Source organism: Corylus avellana, chromosome ca5 (genome assembly GCF_901000735.1).
Source record: "Corylus avellana chromosome ca5, CavTom2PMs-1.0".
NCBI lineage: Eukaryota > Viridiplantae > Streptophyta > Magnoliopsida > Fagales > Betulaceae > Corylus > Corylus avellana.
The window spans coordinates 33,508,136-33,534,184 of record NC_081545.1 but is presented as its reverse complement, the minus strand read 5'-3'; the positions used below and the strand labels follow the sequence as shown (position 1 = coordinate 33,534,184).

Genomic DNA, 26,049 nt, shown 5'->3' with positions numbered 1-26,049 from the left:
AAAAAATGGACAGAAATTTTTTCAAAATCAGTCTAGAATAAATATTTTTTAACCCATTTAAAATACTGTCAAGTGTCTATAAAAAATTAAAATGCACATTAAATTTTTAAGGTCATTAATAACAATTTACTAATTTAAACTAACATTTTAAATGTTTATAAACATTTTTGCAATATTTTAAATGCATTGAAAGATATTTTCTCTATTGACTTTGAAGAAATTTCTGTCCCCTCCTCTTTGGGCAAGCCACTGGGGATTTCAAAAGATCGCAATCCTCTATAATCATCCAAATCACCAAAAGGGTAACTTAATAATTATTCACCTACAAAAAGAAACTCATCGTTGTAGAGACACTCAAATAACCGAAAGAGCAGCTTAAGAAATAACCAAAAGGGTAACTCAATAATTTTTCAAATGCAAAAAGAAACACATCGTTTTACAAACATTAAAATAACCGAAGGAGTAACTCAATAACTCTTTTTATTCTTTCTTTACTTTTTTTTTTATTAGCTTATTAACTTTAAAATCCAACGTTAAGACAAGAAGAAAATATTTTTAAAAGTAAAATAATTTTATATATCTCATGAAACTTTATAAAAGTTGCAATATATTAAACAAAATTCCCTTGCAAATCATGTATATTATATATAACTTTTTTTAGACTTGACTCGAAGAGGGTGTAGCAGTGGATTTTGTACAACGTACAATGAAATGAGAGATGGCAGCTAATACTTTTTCCAAAAGTTAATGATATTTTTGTTTTGGATTACATCTACTCATATACGGTAGTAATTATGGTTAATAATTTTGTTGGTACTTGGGTATTAATATTTTTGTTTTTTAGGTTTTAAAAAAGACAAATTTAGCACTTCAAATTTTGAAAAAGACTTAATCACTATTTTCGTTAATTTTTATTCATTATTTTGGCCTTAGGGGTGGTTCTGTCATCCCTAGTGGAGCCTACAAGGGTGGCCGAAACCACCCCCAAGGCCTTTTTGGTCTTTGGGGGTGGCCGAACCATCCCAAGGTTCAGCCACCCCCAAATTGGCCTTGGGCCACCCTTAAAGTCAAATTGCTGTTAATTGGGATAGATGAAAATTAACAGGGGGGTGGTTTAGTGTTTTTCAAAATTTAAAGTACTAGATTTGTCTTTTTTAAAATCTAAATGTAAAAAAATAAAAACATTAAAATTCAGGTACCAAAAAAGTTATTAACCCTAGTAATTATAGTAGAGAAATGCTTCTATTATAATTTATTTAAAAAAGAAAAAAAGAGAAATTTATTATTTCTTTTTTTTTTCCTTGTGTGGGTTTTTTTAAAAAAAAAAACACGCCTGAAGAAGCCCAATCCAATTACAAAAAAAGTTATAAATCCACCAAATCCACACACGATTTTGGATTTGGGCTATGTTGAATATTGCTGAAACCAGGGACAGCATACGGTTTGCTAATTTATCGGAAACTGCATTGTGAATCGTAAAATCCTCAGAATACAACCGTAGGAATCAAAGAAAGTCATTCTGACCTTTCAACAACCCCAACCTCACCATCCCAGAAACCAAACGTCTGGATCAAGATCTTCATAGAGAGATAGGTAGAAACCCGGTAAAGAGAGAAAGTAAAAGAACAGAGAAATTCAACAATGGGGTGGTTCACGCACACCATGGCAGGTAGTGGATTCATTCTGATCGGCGCATGGGAAGCTCTCACCTCCTCAAATTCAATCCAGAATCTAGTCGAAAATTCGATTCCATCCTCACCTCTTACGTCTATTAGCGCGCCACCGCAGGCTTCATCGTCGAGAACCAAGAAGAACCCATCTTCCTCATCTTTGACCTTCATCTCCATCTCTGTCTTCTCCTTGTTTTTCATCTTGAACTCTATGGTCTCCTTCGTTGACGCGCTCAATTCCAATGACAAAGTCGGCTCGGCCCTCCAACTGCAAGTACTCGCTATTGGGTCGCTCTTTTTGCTGTGTTCCGTTACGGGTTTCTTGGTAAATTTCACGAATTTAATTCCTATGCCTCATTCGATGCTTAGTTTGATTGGTCTGTTCGCTTTCGCGGAAGAGTTTCTGTTGTTTTACTTGCAGAGAAAAAACACTAGTGGGATTGAGAACCGGTACTTTGATCTGTTGCTTGTACCTATAACTGTTTGTTTATTTTCAACAGTGATGGAATTGAAATCCCCAAAGTCAAATTACCCAAAATTGGCTCGTGGGGTTGGGTTAATTCTACAGGGGACATGGTTTGTGCAAATGGGTCTCTCTTTTTACACCAATTTGATCACTAGTGGGTGCTCTTTGCATGAAAAGAGTAGAGGGAATTATACAATTAGGTGCAAGGGACACCCCGAGTATCACCGGGCAAGAGCGATCGCCACGCTTCAGTTCAATTGCCATCTCGCTCTTATTGTGGTTTTGATTATGGGGGCCTACTCGGTTATTGTGCGGAAATATGGAGTTCCTCGCGATTTTACACAGTATAGGCCGCTTGGTGCAGAAATGCAGCAATTTACTTTGGATTCTGATGATGATGTTGTTGAAGAAATTAAGGAAGAGGACAATGTGGGGAAGCAGAAGGTGGGTGTTGTGGAATCGGGAATGAATGGTTACGGCACTCATTAGTGAGGTAAATCTTGTCGAATTTTGAGCTGGTGCATGTAATGCTTCAATTTCTCTCTATTTTGTGTAAATGAATTGAGATGGCGCTTTTACTGGATTTCAGTGTTGTAGTTTTGGTATAGTTCTATGTGCTTGAGTTTCTTGTAATGAAATCCATACATCATACCTTTTTCCCGTTTGATGTGATTTGGATACTAAATTGAGTGGTCTCTTGTGATTCATGTGATTTGGTATAGTTAGAACTTCTTTTTGAATAAGCTCATCTGAGCTGGTGCATGTAATGTTTCAATTTCTCTCTATTTTGTGTAAATGAATTGAGATGGCGCTTTTACTGGATTTCAGTGTTGTAGTTTTGGTATAGTTCTATGTGCTTGAGTTTCTTGTAATGAAATCCAAACATCATACTTTTTTCCCTTTTGATGTGATTTGGTATAGTTAGATATTCTTTTTGAATAAGCTCATCTGTTCCATGGATATTCAATTCTGCCATTCTATTTAGTGTTTAACTCTGTAGTTGGTATTATCAAACCAAAGACACCACATTTAGTTCTGAGATGAAATAGAACACCTTCTTCTGTTGGATTTGTGAATTGCCATCAATTGAAGTAATGTTAAGAAACAAATTTTGCCAAAAAGGGATTAGATCCCGGTAAAACAGATCAGCCTTATTCAGTTTCTATGAGATACACAAAAGCCTTAAAAGTTAATGGATTAAATTTCTTCCATATTGCTGTGGTAGTCTTTATTGCTAATGTGGCTGTTATATTCAATAGCAGTTGGTTTGTCTATGACTATGTTGTTTGGTTGAATTGCTGGTTATCATCCATAAACATATTTTAGCATAAAAAAGTGAAACTTAATAAGGTAAGAGGAGCCACTTAAATCAGTTTCTTAAATTAGCTGTCCTGATAACAACACAATGCATTTGGAATAACAAACCAAATTGTTGGTTAATATCTGCATTCTGCAGCAATTAGGAAAGGCACCCTCAGACTCGCTGTATGTATGGCCAAGCAGTGGGCAGAATACTATTCTTTATGGAAGTCAATTAACAAAAATTGCTAAATGGATGTGCGTTTCATTTTTGAGAAGAATGAAAAAGGTGGTTATATTGCTTCTTATTAAAAAAAGAAAAGTGGTGGTCTCTGCTGTTTGTGATTTTCTTCTTGTGTGAAGGCTTCTGCTGATTGTGTTTTTCTTGAAAGTCTTCTTATTTGAGGGCTTCTATATTTGTTAATGTGTTTTGAGAGTATGTTATTTTGTTTTTGGTTTGGAAGGTGTTCTAATATGATGTAAATATAAAAATTGTTGAATAATGACCTATGCAACACTGGTATCCCATTGAGCTAACGTGGCAGTGAAACCCATTAAAAACAAATACAACTACTCTTATCAGAACCTACCCCAAGAGGTTATTGTCTAGAGATGGCTGTGCAATCATCCCAACAAGATGGAGATGGTCGCACAACCACCCTATCAAGCTAGAAGTGGTGGTGCGACCATCCCATTAAGTCAAAAGAGTCCGGCTGCATGACCAACTTATCTATTTAAAGGCGACAACCATACAACCACTTTTATCATAGTACGAGGTGGCCACGTAATCATTTAATTAAGGATGGTTGCATGAATACTCTAATCTAAAAATAGATGCAAAGGGGTAACTCAATCGGCTGTGAACCACTCCTAATGAAGCAGAGGTCACTAGTTCGAATTCCTCCTCCCCCTTCTCTTGTGTGGACATGTCAAAAAAAATAAAAAATAAATAAATAAATAAAACTAGATGCAAAGCCTCCTCTCCATTTTTATTTTTATTTTTTTAAAATATGAAATCAACATTCATTGTTTCAAAAATAAAAGTAGATGCAATCCCTTCGTTCAGCCATTTTTAAAAGAAGAAAAAATAATAATAATGAATTAGTAAGGCCACGTCAAAATAGTAGAATAGTAATGTAATATTGACATGGTATATAACATTAATCGTCTTCTAAATAAACACAGTAAATACATGTATACATTTTTCAATTTTCTCTCGCATCAACAACTTTTTCAATTCAAAGCCCAGCTTTCAAAACATAAAAAGAACATATAATTGTGCCCTCGTCTGACAACTGGTATTTTTTACAAGATTTTTAAATTGACGCAAATTTAATATGAAACCAACATGTTAAAATTAATAGGTATAACCAATTTAATTAAATAAATTATATTAAAATTAATATATATATATATATATATATAATTTTATATTTATATTTCGATGCGACTCGAGTCATAAAAGCAAAAAATATTTATTCAACACAAACGGGTTATTATTGAAAAATATACCCATTTAATTTAAATAAATTAGATTAAAATTGAGGTATAAATTCTCATGTTCATGTTCATGCTGTGACTAGACAAATGCCCGACGCACAAAATTGCCGCCAATAGACTCGTCTCCCTCTGGACCCTCTCCCGAACGATTTCCGAAAAGAGACTCGTCCCTCTAGCAATTTTACAGTTCTAGAAGATGGTGTCGCAGGCTCCGAATCTGGAGTGCCGGATGTACGAGGCGAAGTACCCGGAGGTGGACATGGCGGTGATGATACAGGTGAAGAGCATAGCGGACATGGGGGCCTACGTGTCATTGCTCGAGTACAACAACATTGAGGGGATGATCCTGTTCTCGGAGCTCTCGCGCCGTCGGATTCGCAGCGTGAGCAGCCTGATTAAAGTGGGGCGGATCGAGCCCGTGATGGTGCTGCGGGTGGACAAGGATAAGGGCTACATCGACCTCAGCAAGAGGAGGGTCTCCGAGGAGGACATCCAGACCTGCGAGGAGAGGTACAATAAGAGCAAGCTCGTCCACTCCATCATGCGCCACGTGGCCGAGACTATGGGCATCGATTTGGAGGTATACGATAACAGTTTTGATTGTTAGGGTTTTGTGTTTTATTCTGGTTGTTCCGAAAGATTGGGCAATTTTAAGAACAGAGGAAAAAGAAACAATCTACAGCTTCGGGTCTGATACCTATCTATTTGGTTTTGAGGAAAATTGAGAGAACATCCTCACGAAGATTTATCATATGACTCGTATTTAGTTGATATGACTATTGGTTTTACTTTTGGGGTTACTGTTTTGTTCTGCTTGAGTTCTCCCTTGTTTGATTATTTGCGTTCTGAGAACACTGAAGAGAAGTGACATAATAGAATTTGAGTATGCTGTTTTCTATGTTTCCTGAGCTTTCAAAAAAGAGAAGTTTCCCTCTACCAAGCAAAATACTTATAGGCCTGGATGTCTATGGGGGAAATAATTGGGGGAAGGGTATTATTGATTTAAGAAAGAGATATTTGGGGGTGCGGGCCTGTTGGGGGGATGTTTAATTGAGAACAAGGCAGGCAAGTTGTGAAGGTGGTCATGTGACATCCTGCTGTGATTCTACAATTCGATTTAATATGAAAGTGAAGGGCAATGAAATTGATACTCTGCCTACAAGTATTCTGGCTAAATTACCATTGTTTTCTGTTGGGGGCAGTTTCACTGTTGCATCACTTGCTTAATTGGTAGATTTCAATATATGGTAAGACTGGGCATCAATATCTATCGAGGAGATTGACACTTAGTTGGAATTAGAATCATTCTACTGCCTATTTTTTGGGTGGTTCTTTGTTGGCAACTTGCAGTTGCTTCCATGGATGCATCACCATGTAGCATTGACTATGCATTTGTGCAAGAGAGAATGCATTACTGGTTGAACCCATTAATGTGCACATAAGTTCTCCAGTTTTTGTTTAAGCAGTGAATTTGTTTTAGGATGAATTGCTGCTTGAATCCCTTATAACCAACCTGCCATTATGTGCATATAAGTTCTCCAGTTTTGGTTTATGCTGCAAACTTGATTTAGGATTTTCTGTTTGTTTGCATGTGTGTGTGGGTGCATAAAATACTCTGTTTATTGGGCGTACAACAAATTGTATTTTTATATACCAGCATGAGATCTTGCTCTATCCTTTATAATATTTTCAGCCATACCATGCAATCCTTTCTTATATTTCATAGTTGTTGCCAAGCTCCATAAAGCCTGAGATCTTTTTCTGGTTTGGTACTCAAGTATTTTCAATATCGCATGTCTAACTAAACTATTGACTAATGGTGGTGCTTACATATTGTTCCAATTCTTTTCATTGGTTATTACTAAATGGAAGTTACCTGTTTAGGATCTGTATATCCATGTAGGCTGGCCTTTATACCGGAACCGGAAATATGGTCATGCTTTTGAGGTATGAATTTTCACTACTTTTGGAGTTAATTTTTTATCTTCTAAATTTACAGTTGGGGATCTAATCTGTTTCATGCGCAGGCATTCAAAGTAATTGTGACAGATCCTGATTCTGTTCTGAATTCTCTTACCCGCGAAGTCAAAGAAATTGACTCTGATGGAAGGGAGGTAAATTTTGCTGTGTTTAAGGTGTTATTGCACAATCTTCGTGTTGATGACTAAAGCCACTTTTCATATTGTTTTTCAGGTGACTAGGGTGGTTCCTGCTATGACGGAGGATGTGAAAGAAGCTCTGGTAAGAAATATTAGGAGAAGGATGACCCCACAACCTATGAAGATTCGGGCCGACATTGAAATGAAATGCTTCCAGTTTGATGGTGTTCTTCACATCAAGGTCTTATTTTTGTTCTTTTGTTGATCTGTACTTATTTTTAGACAAAAAAAATCTTTTTAAGCTATTTTTAAGTTGCAAAGTGCTATCCTGGTTACACATGTTCTAATATTTGTCCCTGCAGGATGCCATGCGGAAAGCTGAAGCTGCTGGCAATGATGAATGTCCTGTGAAAATTAAATTGGTTGCTCCTCCACTTTATGTTCTCACCACTCAGACTCTTGACAAGGTTTTGTGCAAATCCTCACGAGTGTTTTATTTGATATTATATTTTATTTTTAGCCCTGTATCCTATACAAAATGAGGGAAATTTGATTGTTATTTAAACTAGTCATCTAATCAATACGGTGTGCATCTGTGTAAACATTACTTGAGGCAAGGGAATGTCTTGCTTCATTCTGTCTCAGTTAATTTGTGTGTTTTAATGTTGCGGTCAAATATTACGATTTGGGTTCACTGGTTGTTTTGCTTTGTTACATTTTGAATCATTCTCTTCTTTTCATCCTTCCCCCTTACGCCAATGGGAAGTTCTTAAGATTACATCTTGTAAACATGCCAACTCTTTTACCAAGCTGGGTCAACCTTTTTGGAGCAGTTCTGTAGTATTCTACTGGTTTTTATTTTTTGGGTTGGGGCTTATAATTTTCTAATGAGATAGACTTCCTTTTTTGGATTGGCCAGGAGCAAGGAATTTCAGTTCTCAACAGAGCAATTGAAGTTTGCACTGAAGCAATAGAAAAGCAAAAGGGGAAACTCGTCGTGAAGGAGGCGTCCAGAGCAGTGAGTGTTGCTCTTACTTTTAACATTAATGTTGATTTTGCTATTTGTTTTGGACATCCAAAGGACTTTGAATTCAGTTGTCATCTTATAGAAGAACCCCAGAACTTGATGTATTTTTCTAGACACTGTAGCTTCGCAATGTTTTTGTCCAAACTCCAAATAGATTTTTCCATTCCCAGCAACTTGCTATTCTTCTTTTTGGGTTTAATATGGTGCATTAATATAGGTGAGTGAACGAGATGATAAACTACTTGCTGAGCACATGGCCAAGTTACGTGAGGATAATGAAGAAATTAGTGGTGATGAGGATAGTGAAGAAGAGGAAGACACAGGTATGGGAGAAATTGATGTGGAGAATGCTGGTTCTGGCATTACAGACTGAGATAGCGTAGAGAGTTACTTTTTTACTCTAAAGAGTACAACCAATTTCAAAGTGATCTGTCTTTTGAGGTATTTTGCCAATTTACCAACTACTTTTGTAGTTTTCAATTACGAAAGCTTATAATGTATTAAGTCAACATAAACAAATTGTGCTTATGCAGAAACTCTCTTGCATTTTTGAGTATCAGTATCAGGTTAAAATTGACATATATAGTCTTATATTCATACTTTAACATGTATGAATTGAGTTATATTCATACATGAATTACCACCCCTACTCCCAAGCATGCTAGAATCTTTGACCTTAATCAGAAGGGGCAACTTGCTGGAAAGCATTGCATTCCTGTATCTTAAGAGTGTTGTCTTTCTACATATATTTGTTTCTTTTGTTCCTAAACCCATCAAGGAAACATCGATCTTCTAGCGGGAACAATGCAAATAGGGTGGGGAAAAAAGAGAGAAAAAGATAGAAAATCCTTTTCGTTCAGCCATCCCGTTTTACGGCCTGAAACCGCTTTGATTCAAGTCTGGAATTTCAGAACTTCTTAGGTTTGCATACTTGCTAAAATGATCAAACTCGAAAAGGAAAATCTTTACTAAAACAACATTCTTTTTCAACACACCCGCTTTTTTTTTTTTTTTTTTTGTTTTGGGGGGTACTGCATATTGGTCCCTAGCAATATGAAACTACAAATTCTAATTTTAGACTTCAATTTTTAATTTTACAAATTTATGATACGAGTATATATACCAACATTTTAAATTTAATTTTTCCATTCATCTTTCTCTCAAATAAATAACAAAATTATCATTCTTATATTAAAAAAAAAAAAAAACTGGGATGGTTGGAGACTCGCAAGCTATTTTGAGTGTAATTAAATATCGTTGTGCTTATCCTTCTCTCCTATTCATAAAACTCGTTTTAAAATGTCGAAGAAATATGGGTTATTAGCGATGACAACAAAATGTATAATTTTTGAGCTGTCACTGATAATTTGGTTGCTAATTAAAGACCAAAATTCCCGTACAACTCTTGAGCAGAAATAACATATATAAGATAATATCATACGCAAAGCAAAAACGAATATTAACAAAGAAGGGTGTTCAAACTCAAAACAAAAACATCATTTACAGTTTTCGTTCTCCAATTCACTCCTACTTTTGTAACACTTGCACAAAATTACGTACAAGAGCAGGCTCAATGCACTTAACAAGGCTAGAAGCCAGTAGTATTTGTCAAGGCAAGCTTCATTCATGTTGTCCGAGAACCAGCTGTGCTTTCCTTTTGAACTGGTAAAGATCTCGACGAGTGAAATTGATATGGCACTCAAGAAGCTTCCCACGCCAAAAACACTTGTGTATAGCGCAAACCCCATTGTTCTCATTCTAATGGGAACTTCATTGTAGAAGAACTCCTGCATCCCAACAACAGTGAAAATGTCTGAAATTCCCAAGAGAACGTATTGGGGTAGCAGCCAAAAGATGCTAAGCGGCACCGTTTCTGACTGTGAGTCGAGATTTCCCATTTGTCTGCTCATCTTCAGCCTCGTTGTTTCGACAATTGCAGCAATCACCATGGCTATGACTGAAAGAAACATCCCTATCCCCATTCTTTTCATCACAGTAATACCCTTTTCATCACAAGTCACCACCCGAGTTATGGGGATCAGAATTTTGTCATATAAAGGCATTAGAAGAATTATAGACAATGTAATGGCGCTCTGCAGCGTAGCTGGTGGGATCTTGAAGTTGCTTCCAATGTTCCTCTTCATTGTCATGCCTTGTTTGGTAAAGAAGGTCGCAGGTTGTTGGAAAATTACAGCAAACATCAGAAGCATTGTCCATATGGGCAAAAGCCGCAGCACTACCTTGGCATTTTCATGTACACCATTTCTGGCCGGGTTCTCTTCCAACCCCTTTGTGCTGTCAAACTCTTCACGACAAAGAGGATTCTGATCTTGAAGCCTGCAAACAAGCAAGAATTTTCATCAAACTAAGAGGTTTCTGTTAAACTTTGTTGGGCGGTCAGCCCATTCTATAACCGATGTCGAATAATTTCAACAATCTCCCATTTACACATCGAGCCCTGCGTTGGAGCAGAGACAACTCGTTTCTCCTATGGGTTGTTGGGCTGAGATTTGTCGATTGAACCTGGACTCCGATACCAATGTTGAGAGGTCTTGAGTCTTTCTCAACCCTAAAAGTTAGCTTAAGATGTGAGGTTTTTCTTCACACTTATAAACTGATTACCGGCCTCTTTCACAACTGATGTGGAATAACCCTAATAAATTAAACTTATAAAAAGTCGATGAATTTAACGCGCACAAAAAAAAAAAAAACACAAAACAAAAAAACTTACTCTAGCTCGACCTGATCAGATTTGTAACTTGATAAGGGGATTCCAGAGCTCATAAATTTAGATTTGGTTGCTTTAAAAGCTTGAACTATGCTCTCAAAAGGCTTGTTGCAGTAGATAGCCTCATCCGCTTTATACATATACAGCCGGCTTCCGCCGGAGAAAAGTGCAACCGATGTGAGCATTGCTATCATGGGAATGGCAAATCCGAGTACCCAGCCAAAGGTGTCTTGGATGTAGGACATAAACGTGACACCCATGAGGCTTCCACTGCAAACGCCAAAATACCACCACTGGAAGAATAAACTCTTTTTTTTAGATTTCTGATCGTCTTTGCTGCAGGGCAATTCCTCATCCTCGTCAAGTTGATCTGCTCCGAAGGCTTGCAGAGACGGGTTGTATCCACCTTGGCCTATTGAAATTAAGTACAGAGACCACAAGAGAAGTGAAGACGACGACGTCGTTTCGTTCCTTGGAGACCATGCCAATGCCAGCGCTGTTGATGTCAATGCAATAAGCCCCTAAAAGTGAAAAAAAAAAAAAAAAATACATATATACATCATGAAAAAACAAAATATAATCATTTATCTGGATTAAAATTCCTGTAATTAGGGTGCTCAAACACCCGACTGAAAGGAGACTGTAAGGCTCACTTGCTTTTTCTTTTACCGATTAATAATAATAATAATAAAAGCAATAAAAAAGTGTTGGCTTTTTGTAAAGAGTAGTCTTTGCTCAAATGGCCAACCTTCTATTTTGATACCATTAAACAAAGATATCCTTGACATAACTATGAACCACATGCAGTATCCCTTCACCCCACTTGCAAAAATATGGTGGAAAAAACAGTACTGATTGATTGATAGTGAAATTTAACCATGCATAAAAGAAAACATATTTTTTTATATCTACGAAGATATTAATCAAAATTAATTAAGTTACCCGCCATCTTTTTAATTTATATCTGCGGCCCCATATGTGGTCTAAAATTATAACAACTTTTCTTGAATGAAAATTCATGCAATCATGCACGTACCATCATCAGTCACATTAATGCCATTATAATATCCTCAAAATTGTCAGATCGTGGGAGCTAATCTTTGTAATTAAATAGGCTTAATTTTGGTGACATAGTTCTGATTAAAGAAAAAAAAAAAAAAAGATTTATCTTCTTCATCATCACAAAAATAAATCTATATATATTAACGACCACAAAAAATATTTGACCAGCGAATCAAACTCTAAAGGGGATAGTAATTTTAATTATAATTCAATATATAGGGTGGTGATGACTCAGGCTCCATCATCATAATGCTTCATCTAATCATCTCTTAAAGCCTCTAAATCATCAGCCACGACTTAATAAGACGAATCCAAGAAAGTAAACTTGCATTAATCTTCATTCATGCCCACAAATATCGCAGCAATAGCAATAGCAATAGCAATGTTACATGCATGAACAGCAACAAAGATCGATGAACAAAAAAAAGAAGGATTTATTATGGAAGAAGAATATATAGAGGATGGAGTGAGTACTCACAGCAACATAGAGGACAGCAGAGGTCAATATGGTGGAATAGCGATCCCAATAAGAGTCGGCAAGGGGAGCCACAAGCAATGGCAGCATGGAGGTAAAGCCGCACCAGCTGTTGACCGTTTTGGCCGCAGAAGAGTTGCTCATATTCATAACATCTGTGAGATAAGTCACTAGATTCGATGCCACCCCTTTGAATGCCAGCCTCTCCATGCCAGCTAGCACTATTCATTTATTCACCATAAAAAAAAACCATGGGTTAAAATCAAACACATATGAATAATTAATTAAATCATATAAACAGATAATTAATTACCTATTAGGAGAATGCACGAGTTGCTGAGCCTGCGGTTTGCTCTCTGATCTCCAGCCATGAGAGAAATTAGAAGAAAGTACTAGCTAGCTCCGGGATTGATAGGCAAAGAAGAATTTCTATTTTGTCATCTGTATGCAAAGTACGTAGCTTCTAGTGATGGCTTCATCGACCAGGATGCAGGAGAAGCACTCATTATTGGCTGATAAGGGCGCTGTGTCGTCTTAAAGCTTTTCTCTTTATGGCCTTAATGGGACACTAGACATATCACTAAAAAGCTAAAGCTCTCCCAACAATGGTTGTATTATTTGACAAGAAAAAGCTAATCCCACTACCTTTTCATCCGTTTCCACATATGGTGTCACGGCGACGTTATCGAGAACGAAAACATGTCGACATGCAATACCAAACAGAACCTCATGCACCCAGTTTGATTCCGTGAGGCACCTCTATTATGTGCCACGCCTCGTTGCCACGCTGTATCTTTAACACTTGGGATGTGTACACCTGTAATTCCGCGAATATTTTTAAAGCTCGGAGCATAGGGTTCGATAATGTTGTAAACTTATTCTCGTCATATATGGAATTTTTTGTGCAAGTGAAGTCATGTAACGCCAATATGAAAACATGCAAATATATGTAAGAATTAAGATCACCAACTTGTAGTAGGAATTGTTTTCTTTTTCTTAAGATGCCTAGAGCTAATTAGCTCGATCGTATAAGAGAAATCTCATCAAATTAATTGTCATTTACTCATAAAAATGGCAATTAAATCATACCACATAGTAAGTCATGAATTGGTCAGAAACAATTTCAATTTGTGTATGTATATATAATTTATGATTTTCATTTTCTTTTCAAGGGCAGATTCAACACAAGAAGAAACAAGAACACCAACAAAAATATGAAAAAGGGAAAAAGAAAACAAGTTACTCTTTCCACCTTGGCATAATGTGTTTTAAGTGATTTTTTAAGTGATTGATATAAAAACTATTCAAAATATATCACATCAATCAATATAAATTATAAATGCGATAAATAGGTATAAAAATTATTATTACTCAATGACAATACTTTCACTTTCAAGAGAGGATATACGCAACTCATATGACAAAGTTATATATATATGCAGGGCAGGAAAGAAATGATGATAATACTTTCACTTTCAACTTTCAAGAGCACTGGACGCAATTCATAAGACAAAGTTATGAGTAGGCCAATTAACACTGCAATAAATTTTTCGGAAACGACCAGAATAGGAAATCAAACTGCTTTTTTACTGTGATGAAGCCCCACTGAACAAAGACCCCATTGGATCACGGAAAACGCCATTTTTATCTTCAAAGAATCTGGTATATGTGCTGTCACAATATCATCTTTCCAACTGATAACCATGCATGATGCATCACTTTCCTTGCTGCTTTTGCCAATCCAATCCAAACCATAATAAAGAGCAGACACCAGCAGATAAAAAGCCAAATTACCCGAATGCGTTTCTGACTGATCATCCCCTTGCCTACGTTACGCTAATTAAGAAGTACTACAGAATGCGTTACATGGAATGCCGGAGAAGACCACGCACGAACGAACACACACCATCCACATGCAAACACACAACAAACACGCTGTTTTTACACACATAGAGAGAGGGGAGAGAGACAAGGCCGGAGATCGAGAATAGCACTAGCTACACCAGTGCTAGCTGACGGGAATGGGCCAAATTACCAAGCTACCCCACAAGATGGACAGTTGGCAATCTTAATCAGTGAGCATCATGCCTTTTCCGATTCACCGAATCACTCCCCTAGCTTGGTGGTTTTGTGAGATGGATATCACTTTGTCATCCTGTGCCAGTGCGACCCCTTAAAAAGAACGTGTAAGAAAACATAGCGGTCACCGGTTCGTACACGAAGCCCACTTCGTTTTCGCCACGTAGAAGACAATGCTTCCCGCGAATTGTTTGGGCCTAGGTGGCATCTCGCTATTGGGTTTTCTGAAGACTGGAACCCTTTCGAATACATAGGAAGTCAGCATTGCTGTAGACACAAGTTCAGTGGACACGTAAGCAAGGAACACCAAGTTCGTACACTTGATATCTTTTATTTCAATTGGCCAGTCTTCTTAGACACAATCTATGCAATCTTCCAACCATGTAAAACAGATTATCAATTTGATGTGGGGACTCTCAGTTTCCTAAATTTTCTCATAAAATACTTTGGAGCAATAATGTTTTTACAAATTGACATGATAATTTACGTAACACTTATAATCAAATATAATTTTTAATAAGTGATCATATTGTAAGTGTAACATGAACTTTTTACAAACTGGCGTGATAGTTCATGTAGTACTTATCGATCATGTTAGTCTTAATCAAATTTATGAATTTGTAAAAAACTTATAGTAAAGATTGTAATACTCTTATTGTTGGAGTTATTCTACATCGAATGTGAAAGGGACTAGTTGTCACTTTATAAGTGCGAGTGAAAACCCCATCTCTTGAATCAACTTTTGAGATTAAGAGAAGCTTCTACCGCTGTGTATCTGAAATTAGTGTTCACCCCAACACTAATCAACACTGAATTTTGTCATGTGGTCCATGAAAATTGTATTTATACTAGAATATTCGAATATCCTTTTAATATGATTCATGTGAAACTACTAGCTTATAATAATAATAATAATAATAAAGTTATTTCTTATTAGAATCCATTATTTTTATTGACAAGTGAAGCACGCATATACTTAAACGAATTTAAAACTCAGAATCTTATCCAGCTACTTTATGCTCATCGTATTCTGTAAAATGCCATTTGATATATATATATATACATATTTCAAGTTTTGCTGCAAATGTTTGTCATATTTCAAGAAGTTACAATTATACTAAATAGATCATGCATGGAGTGTTTGAGAAGCATGAAATCTTGTTAAGGAATTCGATTCATGTCAACATAACTCGCCATTATAATTGGCAAGCCAACTAGAGTATATACATTCTACTTTAGCAATGTTGCGTGAACAATAAAAGTGCTTCATTATTCCTCTCTGATACGGAAGTTTCAGCATGTTATTATTATTATTTTTTTAAAAAAAAATAATAATTGTTCAGGGTATTTAATTAGATAATAAAAGGGGATGCTAACTAACATGGGTAATCTAAGGACTAATTAAGGCCTAAGGGCATATTGGATGTCAAACGATTCGAGATGATGAAATATGAATCCCTCGTATGCCGAGTGGTGCAGCTGGTGCACGCTTATGGTGCATGTCAAGGAATTTGGTTAATTAGGAGAAATCCTTTCAACCCAATTAATCTATTAAATAATAATAAAAAAAATTATATTTCTGTTAATTCTATTAAAAATGTATATGAGAGAATCATGGGATGTCAATTTAATATATTGGATTTGAGAAATTTAATTTCTCCAACCTAATTTGAAAAGAAAAATTTGTTCAATCAAAATAAAAGATGATCTTCTAGCAGGCTCAAGAATATTGAGGGAATATATATATATATATATATAGAAGGTTTGATTTAATGGTAATCTGCAACAGATTGGCTTTCAAATCGTACGTACAACGAAAGAACAATCATAATTATAATCATGCATGTCCATCAACACAGTTGATAAAAGGATAGTACAGAAAACTACACTAACTTTCCAGAGATCATCATACAAAGTTCAAAGAGAGAGAGAGTGATTTTGTTACCTCCTTTTATCATTGATCGTCTACAAATTTAGAACCGAGAAAAGCTAGCTAGATTTGATCATGGAGGCCAGATAAGGAACTCTGTTGCTTTGACATTCGACCTGTTTCAATGGTTGTTCAATATGCATGGAAGTGATTATTTAAGGATGTTCCGATTCTAATTGACAGGCTGGAATTTTGAAAACCTCAATATTGGTGAACATTCACCAAAAAGTGGAACATGCAGTTGAAAATTGAAATTGCATGAGTAGTTTTGTTTCAAATGGCAGGCATATATCTTTCAATTCGTATGATGTCGTACGAATTGGTATGTTTTTGACAATATTTTGAGGGAAACAGAATCTTCTTCTCATATGCTATCACGTCTGACTGAACCCCAGTTTGTTGTGATGCATATTATTACGAGGGCTTGGTTTGTCTTCATATATATATATATATATCCAAAACACCACCAAACTATTGCTCCCAGAAAGTTGAAGGGATCAATGCCAACTAGCAACTATTGTTGAAGGTCTTTGAAGTGGTTCGGCTGTCCCTTCAACCTTGAGAGGATGATCGGTCATCCCCAAAAGCTTTCAAAGAATGATTGGCTATTTAATGTACCATCTCTATGTTATTGATTTTTGTATTTTTTGCTCAAAATCGAGGTCATTTGAATTTTTCAAGTAAACATTATGTACATTTACGTCACATACGCCATTTTCAGTTCATTTTAATGCCAACATCTAATGGATTGACCAAATTAATTGTAACGAATTGACAATTTTAGGGGGCCAAAGTGTCATAAAAATGGTACTTTGGTATAGCTTCCGTCTTTAATTTGCAAATGGTAGCTTAGGAAAATTTGGGCATTTCAAGTTCAAATTATGCACGTGTAGCTCACGTGGGCCTATTTCTATTCATTTTAATGCCAACAGCTAATGGAATGCCCCATTTACAATGAAATGATAATTTTAGGAGGTCAAGTATCATAAATAATAGTTTGCAAAGGGGTGTTGGTTTGAAGAAACTAAATTTTGTTCACTTAATTTGGTGTAACACACAATACTAGCCATGAAGGTAGATCCAAAAAAATCGTGGAATATGAAGACTTTTCAAATTTTATATAGATAAAAATAAATATTCTAGAGATTTTGAATTCCTAACAAATATCTTAGAAACTAACTGTTGAGAGAGCTGAAAAAGTGAAAGATTCAAGGATTAATAGAGGTATGATGATCATCGGCCGCCAGCTAGACTGAGACTTTCATAAATATAATCTTGGAAAAATTACACTTTACCTCCTAAAGTTTGAGGCGATTTGCAATTCGATTTTCAAAGTTTCAATTTTGGCAATTCATCCTCTTAAAGTTCCAAAATTTTGTAATTCGACCAATATTATCCCAAAATTTTCATATTGCTTATAATTTTTATTATTTATTATTTATTTTTTATATAAAAAAAAAAAAAAAAAAAATTGTGGGTGCAAAAATGGCCAGATGGCAGCCACCCCAATTTTTTAAAATTTTTTATAAAAAATAAAAAATTAGGGGCAATATGGAAACTTTTGGATACAATTGGTCAAATTGCAAAAATTTGAAACTTTGGGAGAGTGGATTGCCAAAATTAAAACTTTGGAGGTCAAATTACAAATCACCCCAAACTTTGCGGGGGTAAAATATAATTTTCCCTATAATCTTTAAAAATTATATTGCATTAAAAATAATATTTTGTTATCTATATAGTAAAGTAATATAATTAACCTACAAAAAATATTTTGCTTGATGGTTACGGTGTTAATAAACTTATGCTATATGTAAAATTTTGATACTTTCATGTTAACAATCTTGATCGTTATTTGTCAAAGCTTATCCTTTTCTTTAATATTACGGTTTTTTTTTTTTTTTTTTCATCACTCATTTAAGAGATCGTTGGTTTATTAATGATCTACACCCTAGAGTCTACTAAGAGAGCAAATAACTGTCCCCAAGAGGTAGCTCAATCAACTAGGACCACACTTAATGAAGTGGAGATCACTAGTTCAAATCTCCTTCCCCCTCTTGTGCGGACATGTCAAAAAAAAAAAAAAAAGAGCAAATAACTATAAGAAAATACTATGCTTTCGGTAGACCTTCATTTGTTAAAATTTTATTCTTCTGATTTTTGTTTTCAAACAAAGAAATAAAAATAAAAATCTCCCAAAACACATTAATAAATATACCCGAGGTCCATTTGTTAATCACAATTGTCTCTTCATAATTTTGAAAAATTTATCAATAACCGGTAAGTAACATATGCATATGCAAAAGGAACAAAAAGAAGCATGACAAAATTGAACGTGCCTTTATTAGAATAGAAGTCTTAAGAGGATAAGAAGAATAAGAAGACTACACAAAAGTCATGACAAGGGCGGAACTATAACTTTTAGTTTGGGGGGAGAGGGCAAAATTTAATTTTTAAAGGTCTATTTTAAAATTAAAAAAAAAAATTTGGGAACCACCCTTTGGCTTGGCTGCCCCCTCCCCTTCAAGCCAAAGGGTGGTTCTGTCCTTGGTCATAGGAGTTATAGTAATAATGAGAAGTTACGTGAGATATAAGTCACTTAAAGTAGAAGAATTTGTAACATGTGGATGTAGTGGATAATTGTTAAGGTCTAGAGTCTTAATAAGTGTACTTATAACGTGTAAAAGTTAATAAGTTACATGTGGTTCATTATAAATAGCTAAAAGACAATTCCTCCCATTGATTTAATGGGAGTTAAAACCCAAAACATTGTGTTGATAAAAAAATCTAATAGCCTTTCCATTTCACTCTACTAATTAAATCGATCTTAACCTTCATTACAACCATTGGAATACAGGCACTCCATTTTAATAGAAAATTGACTTTACGATTGTACATTTATTCATCTATGCATATATTGTCTTCGAAGGCCAACCAACCAAAGCCGTTTTAATATGGCAACTTGCCAAAAGACAATTACCCAAAAGCCACCACTGTCCACTGTCAAAGTAACTCTAGCAGAGCTTAAGCTGCACAGCTGAGGGGGAGGGGGAGAAGGTTCTCCCCCTCCCCCTCTCCTCTTTTTCCTTGATCTGTTCTCTCCGCCCTTCCCCATTTTCCTTCCCCCCCCCTTTTCCTCGATTTGTGTTTCTTTTTTTTTTTGTGTTTGTTTTTGGATTTCACTTTCTTTTTCCTGTTGTTGTTCTTTGTTTGCTTGTTTATTTTTTTTTGCTAGGTGTTTGTTTGGGCACACTTTGTGGGTGCCGCTCATGGGGGATTCACTCAAACTTTCCCCCAATTTCTCTAAGTGCGCCGCCGATCTCCTCCGCGCTAGCTTTGCCGTTTACTGTCTTCTGCTGGGTCTTTTCACGCGTCCCCACCGCGATGTGCTTTCAACGCCATCTATGCATCGGTTTCCGGCAAGCACGCGATCGGCTTTTCTTCCGGCTGCTGTCATCCGCCTAGTGTGCTCCTATTTTTAAATGTTTAGTTGTATTACTTTGATTTTCCCTGTATTTTTCTTGCTACTTGTAATGAGGCCATGTCCTCTTTCTTGATCTCCTCGCTTGTTATTTTAGTCCAGACCCCTGGGATTGTAGATGTGAACGATATCCTGGCTCTCGGGTTCAGGAGGATATGTGTCGGCATGGGGTCCTTTTGATCCCAGGATCGAGAAATAAGAGCTACCTATACATTAGTTTGTGTCTGCCTAGTGCAGATCTGTTATTCCAACTGAAGATTAGTTATAGGTTAGCGGATGTTTGGCGTCTTTGATGTGTAATCTTTTAGTTACGACTTTGATCTTTTAGCTTCGGCTAGGATCTTTCAGAACGTTATGTTCTGTGATTGTAAGAGTTTTAATGCTCTTGATTCCTCTATTAATGAGATAAAAAAAAAAAAAAAAAGTAACTCTTCGCTCAACTCAGCTTTTTGTTGATTCTAAATTGCCTTGCCTAGAGCCATTTTGCCTTTTATTCTTTCACCAATATTTTATAGGATAAAGTTTTTTCTCCCATTTAAGTTGAAAAAAATTCATCAAATTCAATATATTAAATTAACATATATCTCACATGTTTTTTTTTTAAATTCACATGCTTTTAAGGACAGATATTACATGCTCGGTTAATCTTATTCGATGGCTCTAATGTACTTAATAGGCGGGTGGGCTCTTTGGTAGGTGGGCCTCAAAGGCTTTTCAACAGTTGGCAATTCAATTGTCATTGAGCTCGACGAGCCCCGAATTAAAGGGCTTATGTGCCTTTCGGCGATTGGGTATGTTACAGCGTCAATTCCTCGTTGACAATGGTCCATGGTGAACAGATCAAGAATTGATATCATGACAAAATAGAAGCTGGAAAGGCCCTGATGGCTGCACAGATGTAAGTAAGCCCATGATGCAGCCATGGGCTTGTAATTGAGACAGCAATCCCACTCCCACTGTCTTGCGTGAACATGGGTGATCAAGAAGGCTGTTCCAAAAATCAAACACCCAGTACATTGAATACAAGAAACCTGTTTTCTACAAAGAAATGGGAAGAGGAGGAGGACTGATCAGACTCGGCAGGCTAGTCAATAGTCTAAATCAAGACCCAGAGAACAAGGCAAAGTCAATGCAGAAACATTCTCACTACTGATCACACATCTGACGGTTCTAATCATTCCAATCAGCAACCTGGTCCCACCCCTTGAATTCGAGTCTAACTGCTCCATTACTCCAAAGATTTTCTCACAATAACAAAAATCAGATTCAAACGCCTTTCTCTCACAAGCTTCATAACATCGTCCACCATGGCCGACCACCACCACCACCAGCAACATCGTCCTCACCGCCTCTCACTCCCACCGCGCGGCGCCACCGCGACCACCAATTCCACCACACCCACCACCGTGAATAGACCGTACCCTCTCTACCCATACCCAACCTCAACCCCAACCCCAACAAAACACCGCCTTTCCTCCCTCTCTTCCTTCAACTCCAGAACTTCCACTTCCACCGAGTCCTCCCTCTCCTTCCTCTTCCTTCTCCTCTTCTCTCTCCGTTCCCTCTACTCCCTGCTCCCTTTCCTTCGCTCATCTCCTTCCTTCTCTCTCTTCCCCTTCACTTTTTTCGTCTCTCTTCTCTCCTTCCTCCTCACCCTCTCCTTCTCACTCTTCGCCTCCAATTCCTCTTCCAAAAACCCATTTAACCCGAAGCATCAAAGCCAAACCCTTTTCCCACTGTCCTCGATCACGCAATCTCAGCGGAGAGTTTTGGTCGCCAAATCCGTTCTTTTGGCTGTGGTTTTTCTTCTTCGATTCCAAGCGCTCAGATACTGTGGCACAGCGGCGATGATTCTCGCGGAAATGTCTGGCAATGTCGCAGCCCGGTTCATTGCCGAGGGGAGAGATCGGAGTTTCGGTGACCGGATTCGGTACCGGTCGTCTAAGGTTCGTGGGTTTTTCGCTTTGTTTTTCGGGCTGCTTTTGTTGTCTATTAGTTGGGATCGGATTGAATGCTTTCCATTTTCTGCTTCTTTGGTCGAGAAGTGGGGTGTTTCGGTGTTTCCGAGAGAGAATTGTGTGAGAGTTTGGCCAATGTTGCTGCCGTTTCTGTCTGGGTTTCTGGGATGCTACGAGCGTGTTTCAATGAATTGGGGGACGATTAGGCAACTGGGTCGGAAACGGGTTAGGCTGATTTCGTTGTTTTTCACAACAATTGTTCTTTTTGTTCCTGCTGTTATTAGTATGCGCATGTTTAAAGCTGAGGGAGATAGTGTTTCCATTGGGAATTTGATTTGGCCTTTGGCAAACACTGTTGTTTTCGGTGTTCTTTTGAGTGAAAACTATAGTGATGAGAAGCTCGTGAGTTCTAAAGATTTTCGGAAGGAGTTTTTGGTTACATTTGTTTGTACTCTTGTTTTAGAGCTGTTCTATTTTCCAGAGCTCTCGCTTTGGGGATTGTTGAGTTGTGGTTTATTGCTTTATGTGGCTGTTTGGGAGTTAGATCCTGTTGATTCGAATTATCTTGAATTGGGGGTGGAGTCTCCCGAGTTATTTACTACCTCGATTAAGAAAGTTATCCGGCATATTTGGAGTGAGAGGAAGTCCCGTAAGATTGCACTTTTCCTTTTGATCAACACGGGGTACATGGTTGTGGAATTTGTTGCTGGGTTCATGAGCAATAGTCTTGGGTTGATATCTGATGCTTGTCACATGTTGTTTGATTGTGCTGCTCTGGCAATTGGGCTATATGCTTCATATATTTCACGTTTGCCTGCGAACAATCAGTTTAATTATGGTCGTGGGAGATTTGAGGTTCTTTCGGGATATGTCAATGCTGTTTTCCTGGTTCTGGTTGGAGCACTAATAGTTCTAGAGTCATTTGAGAGGATTTTGGACCCTCAGGAGATCTCAACTAACAGTCTATTGACTGTTTCAATTGGAGGGCTTGTGGTAAATGTGGTTGGTTTGATTTTCTTTCATGAGGAGCATCATCATGCCCATGGTGGATGCTCACATTCTGATTCTCACTCCCATTCCCACCATCATGACCAACATTCTCATGACCATGTTGGACATGATCACAAGGGATCCTCACATTCTCATTCTCACTCCCAATCCCACCATCATGACCAACATTCTCATGAACATTTTGGACATGGTCATGAGGGATGCTCACATTCTCATTCTCACTCCCACCATCATGACCATGAAAAATCATGCTCTGACCACAATGACCATCATGAACACCACAGTTATAATCCCAATGGCCGTGCTGATAATTGTAAAGATCACATTAGTGGGACAACCAACTGTAACGATCATCTTGAGCATGCTCACCAACATGACCATGATCACCATCATCATCATCATCATCAAGTTGACAACCATGTACATGAAAGCTTCCCCGATAGTTCTTCAAGAAGCTCATGTAGTCATTCCTTTGAAGGCCACAATGTGGCAGAATCTCATGGTCAAGGAGCAGGTTCCCACACCCATTCACACTGTTCAGATACTAAAAGTTGCTCCTCCACAGGAAATCATGGTTCCCAATCAAGAAAACTTCCGCCTGGTGGAGAAGAACCACAAAAACAGCATCGTCATGTTGACCACAACATGGAAGGAATATTTTTGCATGTTCTGGCAGACACATTGGGAAGTGTTGGAGTTGTCATATCGACCCTTTTAATTAAGTATAAGGGATGGCTTGTTGCTGATCCTGCCTGCTCAATATTTATTTCAGTCTTAATTGTATCTTCAGTTATCCCATTACTTAGAAACTCTGCACAAATTTTACTCCAAAGAGTTCCTAGGGTGCATGAGCAGGATTTAAAAGAAGCTCTAACTGATGTTATGAAGATAAGGGGAGTATCTGGGATTAGGAATTTGCACGTATGGAGCTTTACTAGCACAGATGTTGTGGGGACACTAAATCTTCATATCTCAAAGGAAACTGATAAGGCTTCTACAAAGGCACAGGTGTCACGGATATTAGATGGTGCCGGAATCAAGGATTTAACATTGCAGGTGGAATGTGTTGGGTAATTAGTCTAGTAACTTTTGACCTAGTTTTCATCGTCTTTTGAGAGTATTTACAGTGAAAGTAATTTATCAAAAAAAAGAAAAAAGAAAAAGAAAAAGAGTATTTACAGTGAAAGTGAGAAGTGATATGTCATGATCAACTTGTCATCAACATCTTTCAAATGTGCTGTTGGGCTTGTAGAGAAGCGCGGATCTTCAGTGCCAAGGAGTTGAGACAACCTGGGTTGGGTTTTGTAAGCAGTAGCAGGTGTGATGGCTTCTTATAAGATCATTATGTTTCTTTCCATCAGATCACAACAATGATGATTCCGTGTTCTTTTCAGTTGGTTAACATCCTAACTTTGAAAAAGTTATTTGCCTATACGATTATTTGGTCATGTGGAATTTTGCACACATGTGAAAGAACAAGCAGAGGATGCTGGATTACTTGGGAAACAAGCAGAAGATGCTGGATTTGTTGGGTATGTAACTTTTTGCTAGTATAGGTATACTTTTGTAGTTCATGTCCATGGATCGTTTAGATCTTACTGTTCTATTGATGTTGTAATTTTGAGTTGTGACACACCTGTTTCCTTTCATGACGTACTATTGGAACACCATCCAAGCTGTGCGGAAATATATAGTTTTAACAATTTTGATTATGCATACTTCTGACTCTATTGAATCACCAGGAACCACTCAATATCAATATCCAATTCAATTACTAATCACATATAACAAACTGAACCACAAAATGTATCATAGAAGTTAGAACAATAACCAAATCTATAGAACTTACATTCATCAAAAGCACTTACCAAATCCACTTAAAGAATGTGAACCACATTCTCTGCGCTAAGCACATAACAAAGTAACCATAAGCTTTGCTGATTCACCAAAGGCCCATCTGGCCTTGGACCAAGCCAGGCCCACTCAAAGGGAAGGCCCAATATTGATTGATGGGCCCCCCTTGGTTTTCGAACCACGGTTTGAAGCCCAATGACTCTTCGGGCAGTCCCAAACGAGTACATCAAAAGAGATCTATACTTCTTGCAAGTCTTTGTATAGGAGTCTTCACTATCAAGAGGCTCCCTCAATCGAAGGATGTTACCTGCCTCAAGAGTCACATTACGAAAGGTTTTTGTGGTTTATGATATCTATGCCTAGCTAGCATGCCACAATTATGGAAATCATTTGATATTCTTTTCATATATTCTATATTCACCTTGTTTGGTAATCTTGACATATATTATAACGAAAACTTTACTTTTCTAAATTACCACGCCTTTTTGAAACCTTCATTTTTCAGGAAACAAATTATAATAATGAGGGCATTTTTGAGAGCTTGTATTAAAAAAATATTACGTACGGCTCATGTGACACAGTTCCCATCCAAGTGGATATAAAATACTAAAACAAAGGGTTAACCCTTACTCTTAAGTAGTTTGAGGAGGTACTTACAAAATAATAATATATATATATAGTTTGAGGAGGTGGTGGGATATCATTTTTCAAAGTCTTGAAATACAAGTGCAAAAGTAGTAATAGTTTGGAAGATAAATGTATTTTTCTCATTCAATAAAGAAAGACGTATAACGAAAATCTATAGATGAGGAGAGAAGAGGGGTTGTGAAAAGGGAAGGAAAGCTTCTCTTTTTCTTTTTTTTTTTCTTTAATTGAAATGAGAGAGTTGCATGTAGCAGGATAAATGTTGAGAGATTGTAACATACGATATATCACTAAATTTTTTTACGACAATTCAAAAGAAAAGACCAAAAAGAAATGAGAAAAGATGAAATCTCAAAATAACTTACACCTTTCAGAACCCAAGTAATTCTATTTTTTTTTTCTTACAATAACAAATTTTCCATTTACTTGAAAATTATTTTTGTTAACTAGTATTTTTTCTCCTAACCAAATAGTGAAAAATAAAAAAGAATAATTTTTTGATGCATGTGAGATGGAAGGACTAAATAGAAATAAGCCAAGTAAAATCCAACCAGACGACGTCGTTCTTCATATTCGTTGAATCGTATATTAGTGTTAGAATCACCTCGCGTGGCAGAATTCATAAAGCTGTGTCACCGTCTACAACCCAGACAGTAGGGGTGTCAAAAATAACCAGGAAACTGGAACCGGGACCGGAAAACCGGGAAACCGGGGACCGGTTCCGGTTCCGGTTGCCAACAAAAAAAAAACCGGGACCCCGGTTCCGGT

At 37.0% G+C, this 26,049-nt stretch overlaps 4 protein-coding genes across 5 annotated transcripts; 3 read left to right on the top strand and 1 right to left on the bottom strand.

Annotated features, from left to right (window-relative positions):
• The first annotated feature begins 1,409 nt into the window (after nt 1-1,409).
• Nucleotides 1,410-2,976, top strand: LOC132181340 (uncharacterized). Its single transcript, XM_059594521.1, has one exon. It carries the CDS (start codon nt 1,642-1,644, stop codon nt 2,623-2,625), a length of 984 nt encoding a protein of 327 aa, XP_059450504.1. The 5' UTR covers nt 1,410-1,641; the 3' UTR covers nt 2,626-2,976.
• Nucleotides 2,977-5,022: 2,046 nt separating this feature from the next.
• Nucleotides 5,023-8,620, top strand: LOC132180930 (eukaryotic translation initiation factor 2 subunit alpha homolog). Its single transcript, XM_059593929.1, has 7 exons — nt 5,023-5,515; nt 6,820-6,882; nt 6,963-7,049; nt 7,129-7,275; nt 7,397-7,501; nt 7,954-8,052; nt 8,279-8,620. Exons 1-7 carry the CDS (start codon nt 5,132-5,134, stop codon nt 8,432-8,434), a joined length of 1,041 nt encoding a protein of 346 aa, XP_059449912.1. The 5' UTR covers nt 5,023-5,131; the 3' UTR covers nt 8,435-8,620.
• An 879-nt stretch (nt 8,621-9,499) lies between these two features.
• On the bottom strand, nt 9,500-16,888 carry LOC132181216 (protein NRT1/ PTR FAMILY 5.9-like). 2 transcript variants are annotated; one of them, XM_059594333.1, is made up of 6 exons: nt 16,351-16,888; nt 12,972-13,143; nt 12,640-12,894; nt 12,330-12,547; nt 10,793-11,310; nt 9,500-10,398 (listed from the first exon to the last, which is right to left on the bottom strand). In XM_059594333.1, the coding sequence occupies exons 3-6, from the start codon at nt 12,695-12,697 to the stop codon at nt 9,558-9,560; spliced, it is 1,635 nt and encodes a 544-aa protein (XP_059450316.1). In that variant the 5' UTR covers nt 12,698-12,894; nt 12,972-13,143; nt 16,351-16,888; the 3' UTR covers nt 9,500-9,557. The 2 variants fall into 2 exon arrangements, with proteins under 2 accessions (XP_059450316.1, XP_059450315.1); XM_059594332.1 differs by lacking the exon at nt 16,351-16,888 and having other exon boundaries at nt 12,640-13,288.
• A 4,190-nt stretch (nt 16,889-21,078) lies between these two features.
• LOC132182573 (uncharacterized) lies at nt 21,079-24,498 on the top strand. The gene has a single exon (XM_059595857.1). It carries the CDS (start codon nt 21,121-21,123, stop codon nt 23,854-23,856), a length of 2,736 nt encoding a protein of 911 aa, XP_059451840.1. The 5' UTR covers nt 21,079-21,120; the 3' UTR covers nt 23,857-24,498.
• The last annotated feature ends 1,551 nt before the right edge of the window (nt 24,499-26,049 follow it).